Genomic DNA, 26,800 nt, shown 5'->3' with positions numbered 1-26,800 from the left:
AAAACAACCATGTTCATAGCAGCACAATTCACAATTAAAAATGTTTCTAGAACTAATAAAATTCTTGTACTTATAAGATAGTTGATAAAAATATTCCTTTTGATTATACCAGAAAGGAGGCCAGGACCAGTGATAAGATGTGGTATGTGATTAATCCCACTCGGCTTCTCTCTCTTCTGCTTCATCAGAAGCTGGACTCTCCTCTTTAGTTTCTCCATTTTCTGCAAGCAAATCATTAGTTTCTTGTTAGCCACTCTGCCTGTTTTCCCTTTGCCTCCATTTTCCCTTTTGTTTGTACTTTTTTGTCAGAAGATTTATCCTTTCCTACTGCCTTTTTGGGCATCGTTTCTGCTTTTGGAGGAGCAGGTTTATCTGACAACTTGCTGATCTCCTCTTGGGCTCCTCCTTCGCTGACCCTCTGACCTTCCTCTTGGGCATCCTGGTGGCAGGTGGGAGGGTGCCAGGTGCTGCAGAGCGCCACACACCAGGGCCTTAGCTGCTCTTACTGTGTGTACGAGTGGCTGGGACTAGTGGTCGGCCTGGGTGGTGGAGAATCAGGTCTTCAGAAGTACCTTAATTTAATATTTTTGTGGTACTGGGGATGGAACTCAGGGGCATTCTGCCTTTGACCTACACCCCCAGCCCCTATATTTTTTTATCCTTTATTTTGAAACAGGGTCTCACTGAGTTGCAGAGAGCCTCACTAAGTAGCTGTGGGCGGCCACGAACCTGCGGTCATCCTTTCTCAGCCTCCCAAATGCTGGGGTTTCAAGTGTGCACTACCACACCTGGCTCAGAAGCACTTTTATTTGGATCTCTCTTATGTGTAAACAACTGCCATGCTGTTGAAAGACATTATGGTAGTCTAATTTTTTTTTTTGGTAGTACTAGAAGCCCTTCTGCTTCCGGTCTACATTCCCAGACCTATTTTATACTTTTTTATTTGGAAACAGGGTTTCTTAAGCCAGCACAGCTGGCTTTGAACCTACATAATCCTCCTGTCTCTGCCTCCCAAGCATGGTGATTACAAGCGTGCGCCACCACGCCCGGCTGGAAGTCTAATATTTTTAAAGTTTTGAATAAAGATTTAGATGTAGATGGGAAATTCCAATGAGTTGATTGCAAGTAGTTGCATCAAATGTAATAGTATCCTGCGGCTTTTGAAACAAAGTACCACAAACTTGATGGCAGAACAGGAATTATAGCCGGGAGTGGTGGTGCATACATATAATTCCAGCACTTGGGAGACTGAGACAGGAGGATCACAAGTTCGAGGACAGCCTCAGCAACTTAGTGAGACTCTCAGCCTCTTAGACCCTGTTTCAGAATAAAAAAGCTTTTAAAAAGGGTTGGGTGTGTACATCAGAGGTAGAATGCCCTTGGGTTCAAACCCAGTAGCAACAAAACCCCGAAGTGTACCGCTGCACAGAACTGTGGTTCTGGAGGCTAGAGGGCTAACACCAGGTTCTCAGTAGGACCATACTCCTAAACCTACGGGTGGTGGTATAGTGTGGATTTAAACTGTTCTCAAATTAGTAGTCTACTGTCATGTATAAAGCAATTTGGACAGGCTCAGAGGTGGGACATGCGTGGCTACTGTATGTGTCCCTGCTCCTCTCCTTCCTGCCTCTGTGCCCTGAGGTCCTGCCACTGAAGCATTGAGCTGCAGCTGGGGAGCATGGCCTGAAACCTCTGAATTGTGAACTAAATAAATCTTCTAAGTTGTGCTTGTCAGCTATGTTAGTCACAGAGCTGAAAATGCTGACTAAACATGTTTGTTTTCAGTACTGGGTATTGAACTCAGGGCCTTCTGGATACTGTATCACTCACATTTCTAGCCAGCCCCAGTCGTGTTGCATTAAGGGCCTGCATACTTCAGTATGACTTCATCTTTACCAATTGCACCTGGGGATGCACCTCCATCCATACGAGTGATTTACAGTGAGTTTATTTTATGTACTTAGTAGGAGGTATGGTTTCTGATTTTTCACTGTTGTGTGTTATCTGTCTTCACTCAGCAGAGTTACCTAAAATGTCTTTCACAAACCTTGGCTTCTGTCTACATAGTATAGTAGCTAAAGTTTTAGGTGGGTCATGACCATCTCTATAATAAAAAGGTGACAAAGAGATTACTTATGTGTAATTCAGTGAATCTTTATACTTTTCAACATGCTTAGATTGTTTACTGCTTTGGGGAGTAAATATTTTGTCTCACCTTTTTTTTTTTTTACTACTTCTTAGATAAAATGATTTATATATAACATATAGCAATTAAACAAAGTGCTGTAAAAAGGTGGAGTTACTTAGTTTTCTTATATGAGACCTAATTGTCTAAAATACCTTCTTTACATATAATAAATTATGCATATTCAAAGTTTCAATTTGATAAGAATCAACATATTCAGGGTTATATAAATTTTGGCTTAGTAGGCATTAGTGCTGAAGTCCCATGTTACCTTTAGGGGCCCATAAGAGGTTCTAGCTACACCCCAGACCTATTTTTTATTCTTTATTTTGAAACAGGGTCTCACTGAGTTGCAAGGGGCCTCACTAAGTAGCTGGGGCTGGTCACAAACCATGATCCTTCTGTCTCAGCCTCCCGAATGCTGGGATTACAAGCGTGCACCACCATGCCTGGCTAGCCTGTTATTAATACATATACTTTATATCAATACAGTTGTAAAGTACAAATTGTGAAGATCTGTTATGGAGGAAGGAGCTATGAAGGTACAAAAGTGAAGCCATGATAACCACAGTGTGTCCTGGACTCACAGCACAGTCACAGACGCTGTAGACGGTGGAGCCATTGGCCCCAGAGCACGCTGTTCTCCCTGGGGCCTCCTCCCTGCTCTCCCTGGGGCCCAGGCAGCTGCAGGGATGCTTTCTGTCACTACCGATTGACTCGCATGTCCAGGGACGTGCATCGCAGTTACATTTAGATTCACTCCTATTGTTGTATCATTTATTCCTTTTAATTGTCGAATAGTGTTCACAGTTGTATGGATATATCTTAATTTGCTTATTCATTCACTTCTGATAGACACTTGGGTCTTTCTAGATTTTTTATTACAAATAAGCTGCTGCAAATATTGACATATAAGACTTTGTATGGTCATATATTTTTATTAGTTTTGAGTAGATCCTTGGAGTAGAGTGGCTGGATCAAATGGAAGCTGTATTTAACTTTTGAAAAAAAAAGCTGCCCTTCCTTAGTTAAGATGCTCAAGTTTTCCTCTCTCATAGGTTTCTAAAGAGGACAGTAGTGTACCCGCCAATGAAATAGAGACACTCAAAAGCACACAGGTGTGTCACAGCACCTTTCCATTTGTCCTCCTATGGAAGGTGGATTTCCAGGGGGTGCTGGACAATATTGTTTTCTCAGAAGGTGGCAGGAGGCCAGATAAGCTTGGGAAACTTCCGTGTCAAGCTGTTTGAAAACACAGAGCACCATGGTGGCGACTGTTTAATGTTTGGATTGTTTATGTTCTAGGCCAGTTTCATTTGGTTTTCCCCTACATTTTACTTCTGACCATTTTGCCTGGGCGCCAGGCCTTGTGGAGTGCTTTTTACTTTTATATTTCTGTAATTAACTTTGAGATTTGGTCTGGGATTGGTTCAGTTCTGTTGGAAGAGCGTGATCTGTTGAGATATTTTTAGGTTTGTTAGGTGGGGTCAGAGCCCTGTTGAATCTAGGACTGGGTTAATCCCTGCTGGTGAGGCAATCCCTGTCAAGTGCTCTACCACCTAGCTCATCAGGTGTGGCAGCTTCCAGTGTGGTTGGCGTGTTCAGGTGCCACTACCAGCTCTGTGTGATTTAGACATTATTCTCCTGTCCTTTTAGTTTTTTTCCCTCCAGTCTTGGTAGTTACCTAGCACACATGTGCTAGTCACTACTTTGCTGACTATTCAACAGAAACCTCTGAAGAAATACCTTTTTGTAGAGTGTTCTCTTTTGGTCTCCACCCTGTGAGCTACTGACTTAAGTTTCCCTGGACTGTGTATGTCCTCAGTTGGAGAATTCATGTGCTCATGTGCTCAACTTAGGGAATGTGGCAGATGATTTATGTTCCATGTCCCTGTGTTGCGGCTTGCTGTCTTTCTCAAGATATCGTGAACTAGAGCATTTGCAGGGCCCACGTCACTTGTTTTCATCTTTTACAGATTACTAGCATTCATTGGTTGATACTTAAAATGTCTTAAATACTTCCATTTTGTTGAGTTTCTGTTATTCCATTTTGTTTGAAAATGAATGCTTAGGTTGCTACCTTTAAAAAATTTATAATTATCTACACACTACTGGGATTCACTGTGGTGTTTCTATACGTGCATACATCATGCCTTGAGCATGCTCATCTACTCTTTTACCCCTCTACTCTTTTTCCCCAACCCTCCCTGGTGCCATTCCTACTTTCTAATGATCTCTCAATCCTCTTCTTTTTAGTTTCCACACATGAGATAAAACATGCTTGTTTCGGTCAGTATTCTCACAACCATAATCTAAAGACCTGACCATGTAACTTAGAGGAAAGAAGATTTTTTCTTACAGTTTTGGGTTTAGTCCCTTCCTTTGAAGCCAGGAACAGTAGATTTCTGGACATAGTGGCGGGTGATGGGGAGAGGGAGAACACAGAGGCTGTGCTCCTTATGTTGTTGTAGAGGCTAGAAGCAGGAACGAGCATGGGGGAGGAGAACCATTATATCATCTCCCAGGGATCCACCCCTCCAACCACATCCTACCAGACCAGGCCACACCACAGATCAATCTATTACAGTGGATTTATTCAGTGCTGGGATTATAGCCCTCATGACTCAATCACATTAGCTCTAAGCATTAATAAATGAGCTCTTTAGGGGACATTTCATGTCTAACTATAACATGCTGTACATGGCTTTCTGTGTCTTGTTATTTTGCTTAATGCAATGTCCTCCACTTCCATTTCAAATGATGGGATTTCCTTCTTTATGGCTGTGTGTAATCCAGTGTGTGCCTGTGTGTGTGCGTGCATGTGTGTATGTGATATTCTTTTTATCCATTTATCTGTTGACAGGCACACATGCTGATTCCATATCGTAGCTATTGAGAATAGTGGCTCATAAAACATGGGTATGCAGTATCTCTTTAGTATGTTGACTTCATTTCCTTTGGATAACTATCTAGGTGCAGATAGAGTTGGATCATAAATAGTTCTATTTTTGTTTTCTGAACCCCCTCCCTCTGCCCATAGTGTTTGCCCTAGGGGCTATCCTAGTTTACATTCCTGTCAGCAGTGTATAAGGCTTCCTTTGTTTCTGCATCCTTGTCAGACTTTGTTGTTGTTGTTGTTGTTGTTGTTGTTGTTGTTGTTGTTGTTATAATAGCTTTTCTAACTGCAGTGAGATTGTAGTTTTGATTTGAATTTTCCTGATGGTTAATAATATTGATCATTTTTCCATGTATTTGTGAGCATTTGTATTTCTTTAGTGAAGTGGCTATTCAAGTTATTTGCCCATTTTTAAATTGGATTACATGTTTCTTTGTTGTTAAATATTTTTGAATTTTTTATATATTCTGGATATTAATTCTTTGTCAGATGAATAGCTGGCAAAGATTCTCTCCCAGTCCCTAAGTTGTCTTTTTATTCCATTGCCATGTGGGAAAGGAATCAATTTTTAATTTGTTATAATTCCATTTGTTAATTCTTGCTTTTGTTTCCTGTGTTTTTGGAGTTGTATCCAGGAAATAATTCCCTGTACCAGTATCTTGAGGTAGTTCCTCTATGTTTTCTTCTAGTATTTTCAGAGTTTTGTGGTCTTAAATGAAGGTTCATTTGAGTTGATTTTTGTGCAGAGTACGAGGTATAGGGGTCAGGTTTCAGTCTTCTGCATGTGTATGTTCAGTTTTTTAGCACCGTTTGTTGGAGAAGTTGTCTTTTCTCCAATGTATACTTTCTGCACCTCTGTGAAGAATCAGTGGGCAAAGGCTTGTGTATGTATTTCTGGGCTCTCTCTCTGCTCCCTTGGTCTGCAGTAGGTCTGCTGCTGATTTTGCTGCTGTGGATCAAGTACTGTAGCGCCTCCAGCTTTGCTCTTCCTGCTCAAGATTGCTTTGGCTATTTGAGATCTTTGACATTTCTATATGAATTTTAGGAGTCTCTTTCTTTTTTGTGTGTGTGGTACTGGGGTTCCTGGAAGCCCTTCTACCTCCAGGCTACACTCCCAGACCTATTTTTTGTACTTTTTTATTTGGAAACAGGGTCTCTTAAGCCAGCGTGCTGGCTTCGAACCCGCGCGATCCTCCTGTCTCCACCTCCCAAACGCGGGGATTACAAGCGTGCGCCACCACGCCTGGCTAGGACTCTTTTTTTAATACTGTGAAGAATGTTCTTGGCACTTTGATGGGATTGCATTGAATTTGTAGATTGCTTGGGGGTAGTATGGACATTTTATATATATATACACACACACACACACACACACACACACATACACACATATACACACATACACACATACACACACACACATATATATATATATAATATATATATATATATACACACACACACACATACATACATACATATATACATATATATAATTTTTGTGGTACTAGGAATGAACCCAGGGGCATTCTACCTCTAAGCTATACCCCCAGTTCTGTTTTGTTTTTTTATTTTGAAACAAGATCTTGCTAAGCTGCTCAGACTGGCCACAACCCTGACTTCCTCCTGTCTCAGCCTCCCAAGTACTGGGATTTCAGGCATGTACCATCAGATCCCGTTTAACAATATTAGTTCAAATTCAGCAACATGGAAGGTCTTTCTACCTTTTCTTTCACATACATAAATAGATTTATTCCTAAGTATTTTTTGACTTTTTTTGGGTGGTGCTGGGGATCAAAACCAGGGCCGCACACATGTTAGGTAAGTTCTCTACTGCTGAGTTACACCTGTGGCTCAGGTATTTTATTTTGTGGCTATTTTGAGTGATACTGCTTTCTTGATTTCTTTGTCCATGAATTCATTATTGCTGTATAGAAAAGCTACTGATTTTTGTATGTTGATTTTGTATCCTGTTACTTTACTGAATTTGTTTCTTCCAACATGCTGTTTCTGGGTGCTTTACTAATTATAAAGTGACATTTACTTCCATATGAATTCTGTAACTCATTAACATAAAACTTCGTTTTAGATCTTGATTTGTCATCATTTCAAGGGGCTGTCAAGGTGCAAACCTTTGTGTTTTTAAGCCTGTGGAATCTCATAGACATCTTCTTATAGGGTAATCTTATACTTCTCATTTCTAGAGAAAGGACAGTTTGGCCTGTCCTGTGTCAAGGGTGAGATAGCACTGGTTGGTCACTAGCCCCCACAGCTTCTTCTTGAAGAGCCAGAATGTCCTGCCTCCTGTACATGTGCCAGGAAGCCATAGGACAAGAAACTGCTCCGGCTCCAGGTGTGGCAAATCGTGCGTCTGGGAATTCTCTACAGGGGTGGTGGCACACCAGCCTTGTGTTTTGACCCTGAGGAAGCAGCTCTCTTATCTTCCAGAGGGATGTGTCTCTTGGACTTGCAGGCCACAGTGACAGGAGTCAAACCCCAAGATACTCCATAAGAGGCAAAGGCAGGGTCTACTGTTGGCTTTTGCCAGTGTAGAAGGCACTTCTCAGTGGCCTGGCCTCACAACCCAACCAGCATTGATTCCTGGGCTAGCTGCCTGCAGGGCCCTGCTCACCTGGAGGCCCGGTTGCCTCCTGTTTCCTTTCCTTTCCTCTCTCCTCCCTTCCTCCCTCACTCAGTTGAACCGGGGTGTGTGTTTTATCTCTGCGATATACTGAAGACGTATTTTATTTTTTATTTTAAAACAGGTCTTGCTAAAATGCTAAGGCTGGCCTTGAACCTGCAATCCTCCCATCTCAGTCTCCCAAATACTGGGATTATAGGTGTGTGCCACTACACTTAGCTCCAAGTTGCCTTCTTAAAGGGAAATATTTCTGATTTCTTGGTTCCTTTCTTAACAAATGGCTGATATAATTCCTTTTTCATATCACTGGGTTTTTATGTGGCTCTAAGCATGCTGTATCCTATCATTTTCATATCCATAAAACATGCCAATTCTGTGGACCAGGGTTATTTTAAGAATTGAAGTAGAAAGCATATATTTATCATCTATAAGGCTATCTGGCATTCATCAGGTATTGCTGAACAGTACTTTTCCATTTTAGTTTTTATAAGTAGCAGTTTAATTTGGAAGATCCACTTAGTTCTGTGTTTAATTTTGACCAATGTTAAAGCCATCCCTATCCATCCTTATTCTGATAGCTTTACAGTCTTTTCTGGGTCTTAATTGCACAACCGTAAAGTGTGACAAGTTTTCTCTAATCAGTTACGTTCACCTTTTTTTTACATCTGGCCATGCTGTCTCTCCTTTACCTCTAACATTTGCAACTTCCATTTTGTTGCCTTGGTTTTGGTTTTAATTTCTTGAGAAATTTTCATAGATGTGCATATTATATAGATTGTAAAATTATCTGTGGAACAGATAAGCTTGTTTTCTAATTTTATACCATGGCAAACTTGCTACTATGGGTGTCTAGTAGGCATTCAACAAATGCTTAATGGGTGAGTGAACTGCTTAATTAAGTTTGATACATACATATTTTAATGCAAATAATTATAGTCATTGACATCTTTCTAGGAGGTACTAGAGTATATAGTCCTAGATTTCTAAAGTTATTGAAATTTAAGTTCCATTTTCTCATTAAATGATGTTTAAAAAACTACTTGAATTGTAGGTTTTTCACAGTGATATTTATATGTATTTTTGTAGCCAATTAATGGCAGCTGATTTCACTGTGGGCGAATATTTATGTTCAAGAAAATATATGTGTCTTCAATAATTAGGCCTATTTTCTTGCTCTTTAAGGGCAGTAAGAGTTTTTCAGATCATACTTAAGTTTGTTATTATTTTTGGTGCCTCATGGCTGATAGATATTAAAGGTTCATTCTTGTTCTCTCCAAGTTCCAAAGTGTTTTACACTATCATCTTAAATGTGAGGATATAGCTTGATAGAACTGAAATACTTAAATGTCAGAAAGTTTAAATATCTGTAGAATTTTGTATTTATGAAATTAATCTTAAAAGTATGGTTCATTTTTAAGTAAATACAGGCACAATAATTGATAGCATTCATCTAACTTCTGACATAAAGACTTAGACAAATATTAATTTTCTTATTTTTCTTAAGAATTTTTTGGTGCTTTTTACTGTTTAAAGCCTCTTCATGTCTAATTTTAAGCTGAAGGGAGCGATGCATACAGAGAAATACCATTATGTAATTTACCCTTTTAACAAGAATAAATTTGGAATAGATGATAGAATAATTATTTATCTGACAAGATTGTATGAATTTACTATTGTAGATTAATTTTACTAGTTTTGTTGTTGTTTGTGTTTTCTTGTTGTGTTGACAGGGTTGCTTTAGACACTCTTGCTGCATTGCTAAAATCAAGTAAGTTTTTAAATATTAGAAGTATTAGATACTGTTTTCTTGAGCATTCTATTTACTGTGTTAAAGAAGCTGGACATGTAGATTTAGTGTATAATTTTAAAGCTGGCTTATTATATTCTAATGTCAAAATAATTTTATCTTCTAGCACAGTTTTTATACATCATACATAATATCATGTGTATGATATATTTTGTACATTTATGTAACTTATTCAAGAACATTGATTTCCTATTCTAAGTTATTTATATAAACATGAAGCCCTGTGAAGAGAGAAAAATGTATAAGTGTCATATGAGTATCATTTCTTTAAAAGCTGAAGCTGGCATGATACTGAGAACTTTTACTGTAAGAACTGTCTTGAATAACCGCTGTCTTTGTGTGTAACATAAGACTTTAACATAGAACTTTTCATTAAAAATTTGGTTTCTACCATTAATTAAAATTGATAATATTTTAAAAAGTAACTGTTAAGCAGGGCATGGTGGCACACAGTTGTAATCCTATACTTGGGAGACTGAGACAGGAGGATCGCAGGTTCAAGGCCAGCCTCAGCAATTTAGTAAGATCTTCAGCAACTTAGTGAGATTCTATTTCCAAATTAAAAAAAAAAAATAGGGCTTGGGGTATAACTTAGAGGTAGAATGCCCCGGGGTTCAATCCTGAGTACCCCACCCCCTACACAAAGTTACTCTCACTGTAAGTTTACAGTCTAATGAACTTAAATACAAAATAAAGCAATTAGCTTCAAAATTGAAAAAGCATTGGAACAGATATACCTTATGATGCTTTAGGAGAATAATTATCTATATTTTTGGTTATTTTTTTTCAAGATACTCATCTTTATTTTAAATATAAAACTTGGGACTGAAGGTGCAAAGCCTTTGGGTTCAAGCTACAGTCCTTAAATAAGTAAATAAATATCTTTATTACTAATTTTATGAATGATTGGTTGGCTAAATTAACACTTTAATCTTAACATTTAGTGTTAATGATCCACATTGATGGCTTTCACATTTCATCATCTTCTAAGATAAATTCACAGGTACTTGATCAAAAATGTCAAGAGCAAGACTTTCCCTTAAGTCTGAGTTGCTAGAATTATTTTTTGAATAGTGGCAAATGATTAATTGATTAAAAATTGATATTGGAGCCAGGCATGGTAGTGCATGTTTGTAATCCATTACTTGGGAGGTTGAGACAGGAGGATCACAGGTTCACAGCCAGCACCAGCAACTTAGTGAGGCCCTCTGCAACTTAGTAAGACCTTGTTTGAAATTACAAAATAAAATAGGGTTAGGAGTATAGCTCGGAGGAAGAATGCCCCGGGTTCAGTCCTCAGTACCACATACACACCAAGGCGGGGGGGGGGGGAGAAAAGAGAAAAAAATTCTGATATTTGACCAAGTAATGATCTGTTAAAATTTGCATTACATATCAGAGTTCACTTTAATAATTTATTCTTGAAATATATGGAACTCAATTAGGTTGGCTGTGTAGCTTTACCTCATATGTTGATGTAATATGCTTTAGATGCTGATCACATATGTGATTAACTTTAATAGGTGTTTGTAGCCTTGCTTTAATGTTCTCTGACTTAGTAATTCAAACTGCATAAAGCTCGAGTCCCGGTAAAGGAATATACTTTTGATTTGAAATGGATTAGAATAGCTATTTAAAATTTTATTAAAGCTTACGAATTGATAACAAAGTCATTAACTTTAAGTCAGTAAAAACTAAAACTTAGAAGTTTTAAGTATTTATAGAAATCATTTAAGCTAAGATGATTGGAATCTGGATCTTCAGTTTTAAGTAGTAGTCTTCCTTTTACATCTTGTCTTGTTCAAAGGAGGGTGATGGGCACACATACCTGTTTATTAGTAATAAAGAAAAGTAACTGACAAATAATTAATATATTTTCAGATGACACAGGACACTAAATAGGGTGAACTTTAATAGTACAAAGTGGTATTTTGTAGCCCATTACATACCTTTAAATGGACATTGCATTTTTGGAGCATCCTTATTTACTTACATTTTTAAAAATTTCTTTTTTTTTGGGTGGTGTGGGGACAGCCATTTACTGTAAAAGAATAAATTGGACAACTGAAATAAATGTGGGAGAAAATAGGGTAAAGAAGGTCAAGAGAGGCAGCTCAATGGCCATTGTTGGCATATAAATAAAATACCCAAGGGTAAGCTTAAATTTTCTTTTAGTTCGGGAAGTAGAAGAAACAGGCAATAGGGATTTGGGCCTTGAACACAAGAATAGAGATATCTGTACTGATGTGTTTTAATTGTGCTCAGGGCAGGTATAGGTAGCTTTGTTCATTTTCTTCAGGCTCTACCTCAGTTCCTCTGTTTGACTTATAGTCAATTTTCATACTTGATCTTTCATAAAGAATTTTAATATTTCTCACAAATATCATCTAGGTTTTTGGGAATTTTGCTGAAATGCTATGTTTGTTATAATAATTACAGTAATCAAATTGGATTTGACAAAAATATTCATAGCTAGTTGAAATAAAGGCTTATATATTTTAATTGGCCCAAAGTATATATTTGTTTAAAATACATGAGACTTTTTTTTGTTGGTTAAAACAGTTGAACTAGCTGAGTGTGGTGGTGCACACCTGTAATCCCAGTATTTGGGAGGCTGGGAGAGGAGGATCACAGGTTCGAGACTAGCCTTAGCCAACTAAGACCCTGTTCCAACTTTAATAAAATAGAATGGTGACTGGGGTGTGTGTAGCTAAGCAGTAGATGCCCTTGGTTTTCAGTCCCTGGTAACCAACCAACCAAACTGATTATGTAAACTCAGCCTGAGAAAACGAGTTGTTTTAGATACAGTAGGTGCTTTAAAGCTCTCTTCCACTTCCCTAACGTCAGAACATAGTTCTGCAAAGTAGTAAGTTTTATCAGTGCTAGGTTTCTAGAACCATACTAATTCTGTCAGGCAACGAAAATCAGTATCTTCTTAATGTCCATGCCATAAATCATGGATTGTATTTTAGGTGAATTTGAGATTAATATTAAGATTAATATAACCAAACAGCCTCAAATGGGTTGTTTTTTCTACCCATCATCTTGTCCTTATATTTGACCCACCACTCTAGCACTGAGTGGCTTAGTATTTTGCTGTGATATAATTTCTTTGCTGCTGTTTTAGTAAAATGCACCCATTTAATAATCTCAAATATTAATAGTTTCAAGTTAGTAAAATTAGGTTGTATTTTTTTTAAAAGATAGAAATACAGAAAATAGAAATACAGCCCCATGCCAAAATGGCATGGGGGGGGTGACTCAAAATGAATACACCCAGTAAAATTAGTTTGTCTTTTTAATTTATTTTGTTAATTGTACTCTAATAAAATTGATTACAAAAAGCCTTTACTGTAGTTTTTATTACATTAAAAATAAAATGCCTAGAGCACTATTTTCTAATCTTATACTGATCCTTACCTTTCATTTACTAAAACGTTGTATAAGTATTGTTAATTTAGCGTAGATATGCATGGTTATTTATATAGTTGTGGGATAATTAGAGCAGTTAATTTCAGTGGAAGCATACAATGTGTAACAGGAACTGTAGTCTGGTGGGGTTAAATCAAAGCCAACGGCAGCATAGTTTGCAGTAGAAGTTAATAAAAGTGATAATGGCTTTTGACAAAACCATAGTCACAGCCAGTAAGTTAAAGACTTAAAAATGTATTTGAGGTAATGTCAGTATATTCATAAGTTTTACAATACATACAGCTAGCCGGGCGTGGTGGCGCACGCTTGTAATCCCAGCATTCAGGAGGCTGAGACCAGAGAACCGCAGTTCGCAGACAGCCTTAGCTACTTAGTGAGGCCCCCCGCAACTTAGTGAGACCCGGTTTCAAAATAAAGAATAAAAAATAGGGCAGGGGTGTAGCTCAGAGGTTGAATGCCCCTGGGTTCTATCCCCAGACCCGCAAAAAAAAAAGATAAATAAAATTAAATACATAAAGCTTTTGTTAGTATTAACATTTAAAAAGACGTAGAACTAATTTTAGTGAAAGAGATTTTGTTACCTTTCAGTCATGAAACAATATATGGATTGTCACAAAAGATATCCAAAAGATATCTTTTTGAACTTGTCATATTTATTCTCTTATAAAAACATAAGTATATAGTTTCCTTTATTGGAAAAACGGTTATAACAATTTAATATTGAGGCTTTATATATTTAAACTGGTAATGAAATATCTTAATCAGTAATATTGTAGTAAGCAAAAGAACTATTGTAAACTCAACAACAGTTTATACAGAATATTTTTAATTTGATATAGTCTACCACTTTCACTTATATTAAAAAAAAACTTTTCTCAATTTTCTTCTGTTAAAGAAACAAATGCCAGGAGAGCTGTAGACAGAGGATATGTCCAAGTGCTTTTAACAATTTATGTAGATTGGCACCGCCATGACAATCGGCACAGAAACATGCTCATTCGGAAAGGGATTTTACAGAGCTTAAAAAGTGTCACAAACATCAAGTTGGGAAGGAAAGCATTTATCGATGCCAATGGGATGAAAATTCTGTATAACACGTCACAAGTAAGTTATTTGCTTCCTAGTATTTTCCTCATGGACTCGTTATACTGAAGGGCTGAGTGGGTGATGCGTGCATGTGTGCCTCTGTCATCTTGTACTCCATTAAGAAGTATGACTGCAGTGCACCAATACAAAATAAGTAAATTAAAAAAGAACAAAAAGAAAATGGAATTAACTTGCAAATAATCAGAAAAGTATACAGGTGATAAATGTATATTTTTAAAAACTCTTAAAACCAAAAAGGCACAATCACTTCTCATATGTGACCTCAGACTAAATTGGAGAGAGCTGTCAGTGCACGTCTCTGCAGTGTGATTCCCTTCTCCCAAAGTTTCAAGAAAGATGTATAAAACCATCACTGGATTAGGAAAGGATTCTCTCTAGCTGTGTTTTCTAGCGTGCGTGATTGATTATTCCTAACTCAGTTTGTGTGGTCCTCTCATAAGGCATTTGGGGAACCTTTACAGCTGGTAGGGCAGCTTTGTTGTTTTGAGTGTTCTGCTTGTCTTTCTGCTGGATAAAGCCTTTTTAGAAAGCACAGAGAAGGGACAAAAGTGGAAACCTGGGACCGAGTGCTAGTTCTGCCAGCCATCCTGAGCAGCAGACATTCTTGATAGTGTGTTGAATGAGATCTTTTCCAGCGTCTGCAGAAGACTCATCTCAGGTGTAGGGGAATAGGGATGTTGCAGGGTAACCCTCTTGTTTTTATTTTATTTATTTATTTTTTGGTGGTACTGGGGGTGGAACCCAGAGGCTTTCTACCTCCGGGCTATACTCCCAGACCTTTTTTATATTTTATTTGGAAACAGGGTCTCACTACATTGCTGAGAGCCTCACTAAGTAGCTGAGGCTGGCTTTGCTCCTCCTGTCTCAGCCTCCCAAGCGCAGGGATTACAAGCATGCGCCACCACGCCCGGCTAACCCTCTTGTTTTTAAAGGCTATGCTTATTAGAAAAAAATATGTCTTTTTGAAAATGCCAGTTTTCTTCGTTGTGCCTTCTTGGTTTTACACATGGTAAAAATCTTTCTAGATGGCAGTAGCTAAGATATCTGAACACTTTTTATGTTTCAATATTTCTTAGAGCAGTCCTATGCACCTGTGTTTTTACTATTCTTAACATATACCATGATGGATATTTGAAACATGGGGAAGAGCTAGAGTGACAGTATTTCTGAGCTTTTAATTTCTTATCTGTTTAGACAGGTCAGATGTGAAATTGTTTGTTGAAAATTTTATAATGCATACAGTGCCATTCTAAATGTTAATTATCACAGATAATAATGTAGTCTAACATAATCTCAGGTCCCTTAGCCCTTAGACCTTCCCAACGTTAGATAATGTGGCAGCAAATCAAACTCTTAGAACTTTAAATTGGGACATCTAAGTTGTTCTTTTACTTTTTTTTTACCAGCCCAAGAAATAATGTATTTATTAATAATATTAAAATTTCAAGGTAAAGCTCCTCTCAGAATATAAAATATATATTCTAAATATATTTTTTATCATTTACTAGTTTTTATTTAAAGGTTTACTACATTTGTAGAAATTCTTAAATAATATTCCCTGATAACCAAGGTTCAGTTTTCCCCTTTTATATGTTTATTAGTTACTTTTATTTCATCTTTTTTTAACCTGTTTTTAAAGTTTTTTAAAATTTTTAAATAAATTTTTTTGTGGTACTGGAGATTGAATCTAGGAACATTCTACTTCTGAGCTACACCCTAGTCCTATTTTATTTTTATTTTGAAATAGGGTGAGGTTGATGAGAGTGTCACTTCTTGCTGAGGCTGTCCTCAAACTTGTGATCCTCTTGTCTCAGCCTCCCAGGTCCTGAGATTACAGGTATGCACCACCATGCCCAGCTTAAATATTATTTTTTACTTTAAGGGTTAGACTTTTTGGATGTTTTTCGAGTCATTCATATGTAGTACTTTGGCGATTTTCCATTATGGTATTGATTTAGGCATGGTTAAAATATATAGGGAAATGGTCTACTAAGTTTGCCAAATGTGGTTCTTATTTATAGATAGATACTTCTGAATGATAAAGGTATTTTATAATTGTTCTATGTTAAAATGCTGGTTTTGTTACATTTGACAATAGAAAATTATTAATGTATTACTTTCTGAACTAATGTAAAATTGTTTGAGCTATAACTATACTAAGGCACATTTTTTTCTTCCCTTTATCTAAAAAAAAAAACCACCCAGGAATGTTTGGCCGTCAGGACACTTGACCCCCTTGTCAACACCTCCAGTCTGATAATGAGGAAATGTTTCCCTAAAAATCGACTGCCGCTCCCAACGATTAAAAGTTCTTTTCATTTCCCGTTACCAGTTATTCCTGTGACTGGCCCTGTGGCACAGCTCTACAATTTACCCCCTGAAGGTAGGACCACAGGGTGACTGCTGGCCTGCACTAGTTCTTAGAGTTGTGTGACCCTGTTAACACTTTTATGAACTAGTGTTTAAATCCTCAGCAAAACGTCTTAACGAACATAGTAAACTTTCACATTCTAATGAGCACATATTTCTTTAAATTTAAGAATGTAGATTCTAGTAACTAGACTAGTATTGGAAAATAGTATGGGACTTAACTGTATAAGAGCATCATTGGGTCTTTGGAGTAGAAAGCTGTATGTCATTTTACATATGGAGTATAAACCAAAGGCGATACCATACGATGAAAAGTTTGGATAAAGAATGAATCATTTCACTTCCCAAACCAAGTCATGAAAGCCAGGAGGGCCTAGAGGAACATATCCCAAACTCTGAACAGAAACATCTTGGAGCCAAAAATTTCCTACCCAGCAAAACTAACTCTTACATTTCATGAGGAAATAAAAGTTTTTCATGACAAACAGAAGCTAAAAAATTTTATGTCTTCCAAATCAGCAGTAGAGAAAGTACTCACAAGAGATTTACTGCAAAGAAAAAATAAATAATAAGCACCAAACAATTTGTTTGATGAAATAATAATTTTCATTAAACAACTACACAAAGAAGAACAAACACTACTTCAAACAGAAGTTAAAACTCAAAATGTTAGGATTTAAAAATAATTTCTCAGCACTCAGGCTTGAACATAAATGGCCTCAACTCCCCAATAAAAAGATATAAGGTGGCAAAATGGATTAAAAATCAGAATTCATCTATATGCTGCCTATAAGAAACACACCTTACAAGTAAAGATAGTCACAAACTAAAGGTGGAGGGCTGGAGCAAGATAGTCCATGCCAACAGAACTCAAAGACAAGCAGGAGTAGCAACTGTGATATCAGACAAGTTAGACTTCCAGCCCAAGCTTATCAGAAGAGGCAAAGCAGGTCACTTTTTACTGGTAAAAGGAACAATCCAGCAAGGATACATAACAATACTCAATTTTATGCCCCAAACATAGGTGCCAGCCACTTTCATAAAACAAACTCTCTGTGAAATTAAGTCACACATAGATCCCAATACAATAATATTGGGGGCGTCAACACCCCTCTTACACCGCTAGACTGATCTAATAGACAAAAGGTCAGTAAGGATGCCTCAGTCCTAAGTACACCATAAAACAAATGGACCTATTACACACATATAGAATATTCCACCCAACAACAGCAGAGTTCACATTTTTCTCAGCTGCTCACGGAAACTTCTTCAAAAATAGATTACATCCTGGGCCACAAAGTGAGCATTAGTAAATTTAAGAAAAGTGACAAACTTCCCTGCGTCTTTTCAGACCACAGTGGAATGAAACTAGAAATCAACTATGCAATGACACAGAGTAACCACATAGAAGTGGAGACTGAACACCACACTGCTTAACTAGAAATGGGTCATAGAAGAAGTAAGGGGTGAAATCAAGAAATTCCTAGAGACACATGAACATAGAGATACAGCATATCAAAACTTCTGGGACATCTTGAAGGCAGTATTAAGAGGAAAATTCATAGCACTGAGTGCCTACATAAGAACAGAAAATCAACAAATAACCTAATGACACACCTCAAAGCCCTTGAAAAACAGGAAGTCTAACCCCAAAGCCAGTATAGACGACAAGAAATTATTATAATTAGAGCAGAAATCAATGAGGTGTAGAGAATTAAAAAAACATAGGAAATCAACAAAACCAAAAGCTGATTTATAAAAAAAAAAAAAAAAGGATAGGTAAACTACTTCCTAACCTAACCAAAAAAAAAAAAAAAAAAAATCAGTCTAATTACTAAAATAAGAGATTTGAAAGGGGAGATATTAGTACTGGCAGCATGGAAATTCAGAGGAGTATCAGACTACTTTGAAAAACTATTTTCCAACAAAATGGAAAATCTGGAAGAAATTGAAAAATTTCTAGATAAATGTAACCTTCCTAAATTGAACCAAGATAATATAGAAAATTTAAACTGACCAATAACAAAGAAATTGAAGCAGCAATAAAGAGCCTGCCATCAAAGCAAAGCTCAGGACCAAATGGTTTCCTAAGTGAATTTTACAAAACTTTTGTATAAGAGCTAATCTCAATACTCCTCAATATTTTACGTGAAATAGAAAGGGGATCTTCCCATATACATTCTATAAAACCAACATTGCATTAATACCAAAACCTAATAAAGACAGCTGAAGGAAAGAAAACTATAGGCCCGTATTGTTGATGAACTTAGACACCAACCTGCTAAACAAAATACTAGCAACAAGCATTCAAAACCATATCATGAGCCGGGCGTGGGGCGCACGCTTGTAATCCCCACGCTTGGGAGGCTGAGACAGGAGGATCTCATGGGTTCAAAGCCAGCCTCAGCTACTTAGGCTTTCAGCAACTTAGTGAGACCCTGTCTCCAAATAAAATATGAAAAAGGTCTGGGAGTGTAGCCCGGAGGTAGAAAGCCTCTGGGTTCCACCCCTAGTACCACCAAAAAAGTAAAAAAATAAAAAAATTAAAAAATTAAAAAAAACATATCAAGAAAATCATACACCATGACCAAGTTGGTTTCATCCCAGGGATGGAAGGCGGGTTCAATATATGAAAAGCAATCCATGTTAACTCATCATATAAATAGAACCAAAGGAAAAAAATTACATGGTCATTTCAATAAACACTGAAAAAGCATTTGATACCCATTTATGCTAAAAGCACTATAGAGAATCAGAGTAGAAGAAACATACCTCAACATCAGAAAGGCAATATACAGTAGGCCCACAACCAACATCAAATTTAATAAAAAACTGCTAGAGTTCCCCCATAAAAGCAAGAACAGGACAAGGATGTTTGTTATCCCTCCCTCCTCTCTTTCTCTTTCTCTTTCTCTTTCTCTTTCTCTTTCTCTTTCTCTTTCTCTTTCTCTTTCTCTCTCTCTCTCCCCCTCCCCCTCCCCCTCCCCTTCCCCTTCTTCCTCTTCTTCTTCTTCTTCTTCTTCTTCTTCTTCTTCTTCTTCTTCTTCTTCTCTCTCTCTCTCTCTCTCTCTCTCTCTCTCTCTCTCTCTCTCTCTCTCTCTCTCTGTATTGGGGATAAAACCCAGGGGCATTCTGCCTCTGACCGACACTGTCAGCCCTATTTTTCATTCTTTATTTTGAAATAGGGTCTCACTGAGTGGCAGAGAGCCTCACTAAGTAGCTGAGGCTGTCTGCAACCTACAGTCCTCCTGTCCCAGCCTCCCAAATACTGGGATTACAAGTGTGCGCCACCACGCCTGGCTACTTCCTTTCAATACAGTACTCTAGCCAGAGCAATATGACAGGAGAAGGGAATCTAAGGAGTACAAGTAGGAATAGAAGAACTAAAACTATCTTTATTATCAAGTGACATGATACTATACTTAGAAGACCCAAAAAATTCAACCCAAATGCTTATGGAACTGATCAATAAATTCAGCTACATGTCTGGATACAAAATCAATCTTAAAAAATAAGATTTCTTGAATGTCAGCCATACACTGAAATAAGATCCAGAAACACTTCTACTCACTTATGAAAAAAATAAAATACTTGGGAATAAACTTAACCAAGGAGGTAAAATATAAGAAAAATTATAAAACATTGAAAAATGAAACTGAAGAAGACCTTAGGAGATGGAAAAATCTACCATACTCTTGGATAGGCAGAATAAATATTATCAAAATGACCATTCTTCCAAATGTGATCTACAAATTCAGTGCAGTCCTTAAATTCATTTGGAATAGCAAAAGAACCCAGAATAGCTACAGTAGTTCTCAGCAACAAAAACCTTGCAGGAAGCATCACAATACCTGACTTCAAATTATACTACAAATCATAGTAATAAAAATGGCATGTGTCATGCATAAGCAGACACATAGATCAATGGAGCAGAATAGAAGACTCAGAAATTTGTACACTTCCAGGTAACTGATTTTTGACAAAGAGACCAAAAATATATGCTGGAAACAAGAAAGCCTCTTCAACAACAAATAGTGGTGGCAAAAGTGTTGGTAACCATATGCAGAAAATATAAATAAACCCCACTTTCTCACTCTGCAGAAAAGTCAATTCCAGTTGGATCAAAGTCTTAGAAATCAGACCAGAGACCCTGCAGCTTTTTGAAGAAAGCATAGGTTCAACACTTCAATACATAGTCACAGGTAAATACTTTCTCAACAAGACTCCAAAGGCACAAGAAATTAAAAGGAGGATAAATACATGAGTTAAATTAAACTGAAGTGCTTCTGTTCAGCAAAGGAATCCATCAGGAATCTTAACAGAGAGCTGATAGAATGAGAGAAAATTTTTTCCTACTATTCCTCCGATAGAGGACTAATATCTAGACTATACAGAGAACTCAAGAAACTCACCACTAAAAAAAAAAAAAAAAAAACAATAAAAAATGGGCAAGTGAACTAAATAGACACTTCACAAAAGAAAAAACTCAAATGGCCAATAAATGTATGAAAAAATGTTAAAATATCATTAGCAGTCAGAGAGATGCAAATCAAAACTACCCTGAGATTTCACCTAACTGCAATAATTAAAAACACAAACAGCAACAAATGGTGTCCAGGGTTTGGAGAAGTGAGAACTCTTATATGTTGTTGTTGAGGTTGGAAATTAGTGTAAACACTTTGGAGAACAGTATGGAGCATCCTTAGAAGAATGGGAGTGAAAGTACCATATGATCCAGCAATATCACTTCTGGGTATCTACCCAAAAGAATGGACATCAAACCACCAACCTAATGCATGCGCATCTATGTGTATAGCTGCATAATTCACAGTTACCAAACTATGGGACCAACCAAGATAACCATCCATAGATGAAGGGATTACAAAACAATGGAATATGTACACAATAGAACTCTACTCAACCAAAAAGAAAAACAAAATTATGTAATTTGCAGGAAAATGGATGGAACTGGAGAACAAGTAGGAAAAGAACTAAAATTATCCCTATTATCAAGTGACATGATACTATACTTAGAAGACCCAAAAAACTTAACCAAAATGCTTATAGAACTGATCAATGTTCTCCATATGGAGAACATTATGTTAAGTGAGATTAGTCAGTCACAAAGAGTAAAAAATTGGGTGCTCTCTCTAATAGGTGGAAAGTATGGGGAAAATAGGTCATAGGAGGAACTCTAGATGCAGAGGAAACCATAGATGAGCAAAGAAGGTGACCTAACTGAGAGGGCTGGAAGGGGCAAAGAGAGAAATTCCTTAATGTATATGGTGTGCATTTACACAGACATCAAAGTCAATCACTAAGCCAATCGTGAGAAGGAGGCAGGTGGGAAGGAATGGGGCGGGAAGTGGGAAAGGGCTAAATGAGTGATGTGTGCATGTATGCCCCCACCATCTTGGATCCCAATAAGATTTTGACTACAATGCACCAATAAAAAATAAAAAAGTAAAATATAGTTCTAATACAGAATGCCCATCACGTCTTATATATAGAGTGTCCCCTGAAAGAGTGCATGTATTGATGTTGAGCGCTGATACCATCGTGTAGTGAGGGTTGTCATCTGTTCGGTAGGTGAATCTGTTGTCAAGGGCTTCCCTGGTGGTAACCTGGGCAGGTAGGATGTGGTAGAGATGGCAGGTCACTCGATGGTGTGGCCTTGGGGGCTTGTGTTCTTGAAACCCCTTGCTTGTTCTGTTTCTCACCTCCGTGATGTGAGTACAGGGACTTGCTCTGTCCTGTTGGCCTCCCCTGCCATGCCCTGAACTCCACTGATATAACCCTTTCTAAAATCTCTAGAAGTAAAACAAAAACAAGAAAGAAAGAAAGAAAAAGAAAACAGTCGGTGTGATGGTGCACTCGTGTTATCCCCATACTTGGGAGGCTGAAACGGGAGAATTGCAGGTTAGAGGCAAGCCTCCGTGATTTAGTGAGACCCTTAGCAATTAGCAAGACCCTGCTTCAAAGTAATAAATAAAAAGGCCTAGAGGTGTCTCTTGAAGGTAGAATGCCCCTAGGTTCAATCCCTTATACCACCAAAGATAAAAATAAAAAAATTAAAAGCATATTTTCTCTCTGAAACTGAACTTCATGTCCCTTCTTTCTGGTCAAGCAGTAGTTTTTCCTGTTTGTGGTAGTTTTTTTTTGGTTTTTTTGTTTTTTTAAATCATTCAGTTCGTTAGTTTTTTTTTTTCTTTTGTGGTGCTGGGGATTGAGTCCAGGGGCATGCTCCTTCTCAGCTATACCGCCGCCCTATTTTTCATTCTTTATTTTGAAACAGGGTCTCATTAAGTTGTGGAAGGCTTCAGTAAGTGGCTGAGACTGTCCCTGAACCGGGATCCTCCTGTCTTAGCCTCCCAAGTACTGGGATTCTGAGCATGTGCCATCATGCCTGGATTCTATTTTGTTTTTAAAGAACTCTTTTGTTCCCACTTCTAAATATTGGTTCTTTCCTTGTTTATTTATGACTGACTGCTTTTAAGGTATAGGCATAAATGGACCCAGGTTACTATATGCAATATGAATACTAAATTTTTTGCTATTTCTAAAGAGAATTTGAGGTCATAGTATTAACCGATGCATATTTACATGGATTTCCTTTTCTTTATTTTTTTTTTATAGTACTGGGGATGGAACTCAGAGGCATTCTACCTTTAAGCTACTCTCAGCCCTATTTTATTTTTAATTTGAAGTAGGGTTTCACAAAGTTACTGATGACTTCACTAAGTTGCTGAGGCTGGCCTCAAATCTATGATCCTCCTGTCTCAGCCTCCCAAGTACTGAGATTCCAGATATGTGCTATCATGCCCCCATTTTCTATAGAATTCTGAATTTTATGCCTTCATTGACCTTTATCTTTTTGTTTGTTTGTTTTTTGGTGGTACTGGGGTTCCTGGAAACCCTTCTACCTCCAGGCTACACTCCCAGACCAATTTGATATTTTTATTTGGAAACAGGGTCTCTTAAGCCAGACAGGGAGGGTGCCTTCGAACCAGCGAGGTCCTCCAGTCTCGCCTCCCAAGCGCAGGGATTAGAAGCGTGTGCCACACGCCCGGCACCTTTACCTTTGCATGTAGTTACATGTTTATTTTTGCTCTTTAACCTCATGAGCTCCCTGAAGGCAGGGATTATATTAACACATCTTAAAAAAATTCTTTGTTAATGGCACATAGTCATTGATGCCAGTCATGAGGAAGGGAATTATGAGGGCATGAAGCGAGCTTGGCATGCACGGTGGAGGCATTGCCAGTGAGCAGGCTCACGGTTTTGGTGGTCGGCATGCTGTCTCCTGCGCGTCCTGCCCTGGGTATGCTGTGCGAGTCCTTCCCCTGACCCACTTACGGCACATTTTGTATCCTAGTGGATGATGTAGTGGATGAGAGTGATGACAACGATGATATTGACTTAGAAGCTGAAAATGAAATTGAAAATGAGGATGACCCAGATCAAAATTTTAAGGTTAGTAAATTTTTAATCATCCGTCAACTTTAGATAATATACCTCAGTTGTAGGTAAAGCTTTGATACATATGTATATTGGTAGATTAATTTGTTTTTCTACAGCTTTTGATCATGAATGATTATGGACTGATTGAGGAGTGGATTTTATTTTAAATCCTTGGTCTGGAGAGGGCCCCGACATAAGGTTTTAATATCTCTCACTAGAAAGATTTTAACTCTTCTGACAGATTTTGAAAATGAAGGAAATCTTAAGTAATGTAAAAAAAGTGGTTTGGAAGGGACATGTTTTCTCTAATATGCTCAAGCTAGGGAGTATCTGGGATACCAGAAGGACTCCAGGTAATGGAGGGACCCTCAGTGGAGCCGGGGAGGAAGAAGGCTGAGGTTCACTAACGGCAACGCTCCCTGTGACTCTGTGTGTACATGTGAATATAACATTGGCAGCCTGGACTTGGTATCGGGAGGGAAGTGGGGAGGTGGGGCGGGGGGGCACCAAGTGCTGTGTGAATATATGCCATTGTCAACATGGTCTGTATCATGATGTGAGACTATAATGCACCAATAAAAATGTTAAATGCTTTAATTTGTGGGTTATAAAAACAAGCTAGCCGAGCATGGTGGCACACACTTGTAATCCCGGCATTTGGGAGGCTGAGACAGGAGGACTGCAGTTCGTGGACAGCCTTAGCTACTACTTAGGCCTTCTGTGACTCAGTGAGACGCTGTTTCAAAAATAAAGAATAAAAAGGGCCGGCCGTGGTGGCACACGCTGGTAATCCACACGCTTGGGAGGTGGAGGCAGAAGGATTGCGCAGGTTTGAAGCCAGGCTTGCTGACTTAAGAGACCCTATTTCTAAGTAAAAATATTAAAAAAAAATGGGTCTACGAGTATAGCCTGGAGGTAGAAGGGTTTCCAGGAACCCCAGTACCACCAAAAAAGAAAAAAAGAAAAGAATTTAAAAAAAGAATAAAAAAAATAAGTCTGGTATGCCCCTGGGTTCTATCCTCAGTATTGCAAAAAAAAAAAAAAAAAAGGAAAAACAAGCTAAAATTTTTACAAAATATATGATAATTGCAAATGCACTCTGAGTGGGATAACGAGAAATAAATCATTATACAGACCTTGAACTTACAAAAAGAAAGTGGTTTGACTCTCTTGTGACAACTTATTTCAAAATGTATTATTCTCAGCAGTCTTTTGGAGATACACAAATAGTAGGAAAATAGTCTATAAATGATGCACTTTTCTAAGAATTGGTGTTTACATGATGATTCTTAGGTTTTATTCAGTTGGAAAAGTGAGAGGAGAAAAGTGTTTATTAAATTGAGAAAATGTAAAATTACTGTCACGTTACGACAGAAGCTCTGTTTGGTGTTGCCGTGTGTGGTGTGGCCCAGGCCTGTAAGCCCAGCAAATTGGTAGGCTGAGAGAGAGGTCTGTATATTCAAGGTCAGCGGGGGCAACGTAGTACCTTAGTTAAAGTAAAAAATAAGAAAGGTGGGGATCTAGTTGAGTGACAGAACACCCTTCAGATCAACCTTTAATACTGAAGGGGGAGGGCGAGAGAGAGAGGAAGAGAAGAGAAACTTCTATGTTACTTATTGGTAGAGGGGGCCACAGTGGCATCTGTAAAAAAAAAAAAAAAAGATTTGTTTAATTTGTCAGCTGTTTAGCTTATATGGTTTTCTGGGGAAGGGAGATTAACTCTTGCTTGCTTGGGCTTTTTCTTTTTAAATCTTAGAATACTGCAGTAATAGTAAGGTTCACTGAGTATTTGACTCTTCAGAATCTAAGATACTAGAGTGTTTTTATTCTAATAGCAGATATAGAACCAATTTCTTTACCACTAAATGCGTTCACTAAGGCCACATTGGCATGAACTTCATGCATTGGCATGCACTGGCAAAATTGTTGAACTCACCAAAAAGCGGTCTTTGTCTTGGCCTAGAGAAGGAAAGCAATGCAGACTCTGACAGCTGGGGCAAAACATCTGGAGTATCTGCAGCTGTGGCTCCAAACCTGATAAAACTGAAAGGACTGTTAGTCCGAGTTAGAATTCATATAAAATGCTCCTTAAATAACAGAAGCTATATTAAAATATGACTAGATTATTTGGAAAGTAAGTGGGGTAGCACAATTGTCCGGATGAATAGTAAAGTTTTTATATTAATCTTATTTTTAAAATTTTTAATTTATAGATACCTTTTAATATATTTCCACATCTATTAAAAACAAAGTATGTTTAGCATAATTCATTCTTCATGTCTCAGGATTATCACAAAAAATACCAGAGATGTAAAAAGACCAATGACCAGAGATGTAAAGAGATTAGTGAGGGAATAGAACTCAACAGGAGTCACAGTGATGACCGACTTTGCTCCCAGAAGACCGTGAGCTTGTGTACATGAGCGCACACTTGCAATCTTTTGAACTCTTTGAGAGCAAGTAACATATGTCATCATCTATCATGCTCCTGTACCCATGGGTGTATTAACATAACCACAGTGTAGTGATCAACCTCATAACTTACAGTGATATGACACTTATCTCTCGTTTCTATTCCATTTTGTTCATTGGTCTTGTAATGTCCTTTAGAGGACTGTTTCTCCCTCTCCATTGTAGGATCTAGTATTGCATTTGTCTCTTTAATATCATGTGACTTGAGCGTTTCCATACATTCTTTCCTTGCAACACTGACATATTTGCAAAATAGACTTGGCTGACATTATTCACTGGAGGGCCAGTGATTCTCACATTTTCTCCTTTACCTTAACCCACCAGTTATAAAAAGTAAAAGTAACAATACATTTTATCAATTAATTATATTCATTAATATTACTCTATTTTGCAGTACTGGGGATGGAAGCTGGGGCATTCTACCTCTGA

At 37.8% G+C, this 26,800-nt stretch overlaps 1 protein-coding gene and 1 pseudogene across 4 annotated transcripts in view; one reads left to right on the top strand and one right to left on the bottom strand.

Annotated features, from left to right (window-relative positions):
- The window catches only part of AGTPBP1 (ATP/GTP binding carboxypeptidase 1), a gene marked incomplete at both ends in the record, with an annotated part of 125,568 nt that overhangs the window by 21,576 nt on the left and 77,192 nt on the right, over positions 1-26,800 (top strand). For 2 of the 3 annotated variants that reach the window (XM_080709445.1, XM_080709444.1), the window contains 4 exons: positions 9,453-9,490; positions 13,857-14,065; positions 16,274-16,451; positions 23,814-23,911. In XM_080709445.1, coding sequence (XP_080565571.1) covers positions 9,453-9,490; positions 13,857-14,065; positions 16,274-16,451; positions 23,814-23,911 — 523 coding nt within the window. Of the gene's footprint in view, positions 1-9,452; positions 9,491-13,856; positions 14,085-16,273; positions 16,452-23,813; positions 23,912-26,800 lie in introns of all 3 variants that reach the window. The other variant, XM_080709446.1, reaches the window with a different exon arrangement.
- LOC308272018 (non-histone chromosomal protein HMG-14-like) lies at positions 151-438 on the bottom strand (annotated as a pseudogene). The gene has a single exon. The product of its transcript is annotated as a non-histone chromosomal protein HMG-14-like (transcript).

This window comes from Muscardinus avellanarius (genome assembly GCF_963383645.1).
Source record: "Muscardinus avellanarius genome assembly, chromosome: 13".
Lineage (NCBI taxonomy): Eukaryota > Metazoa > Chordata > Mammalia > Rodentia > Gliridae > Muscardinus > Muscardinus avellanarius.
This window is presented reverse-complemented; position numbering and strand designations above follow the sequence as displayed.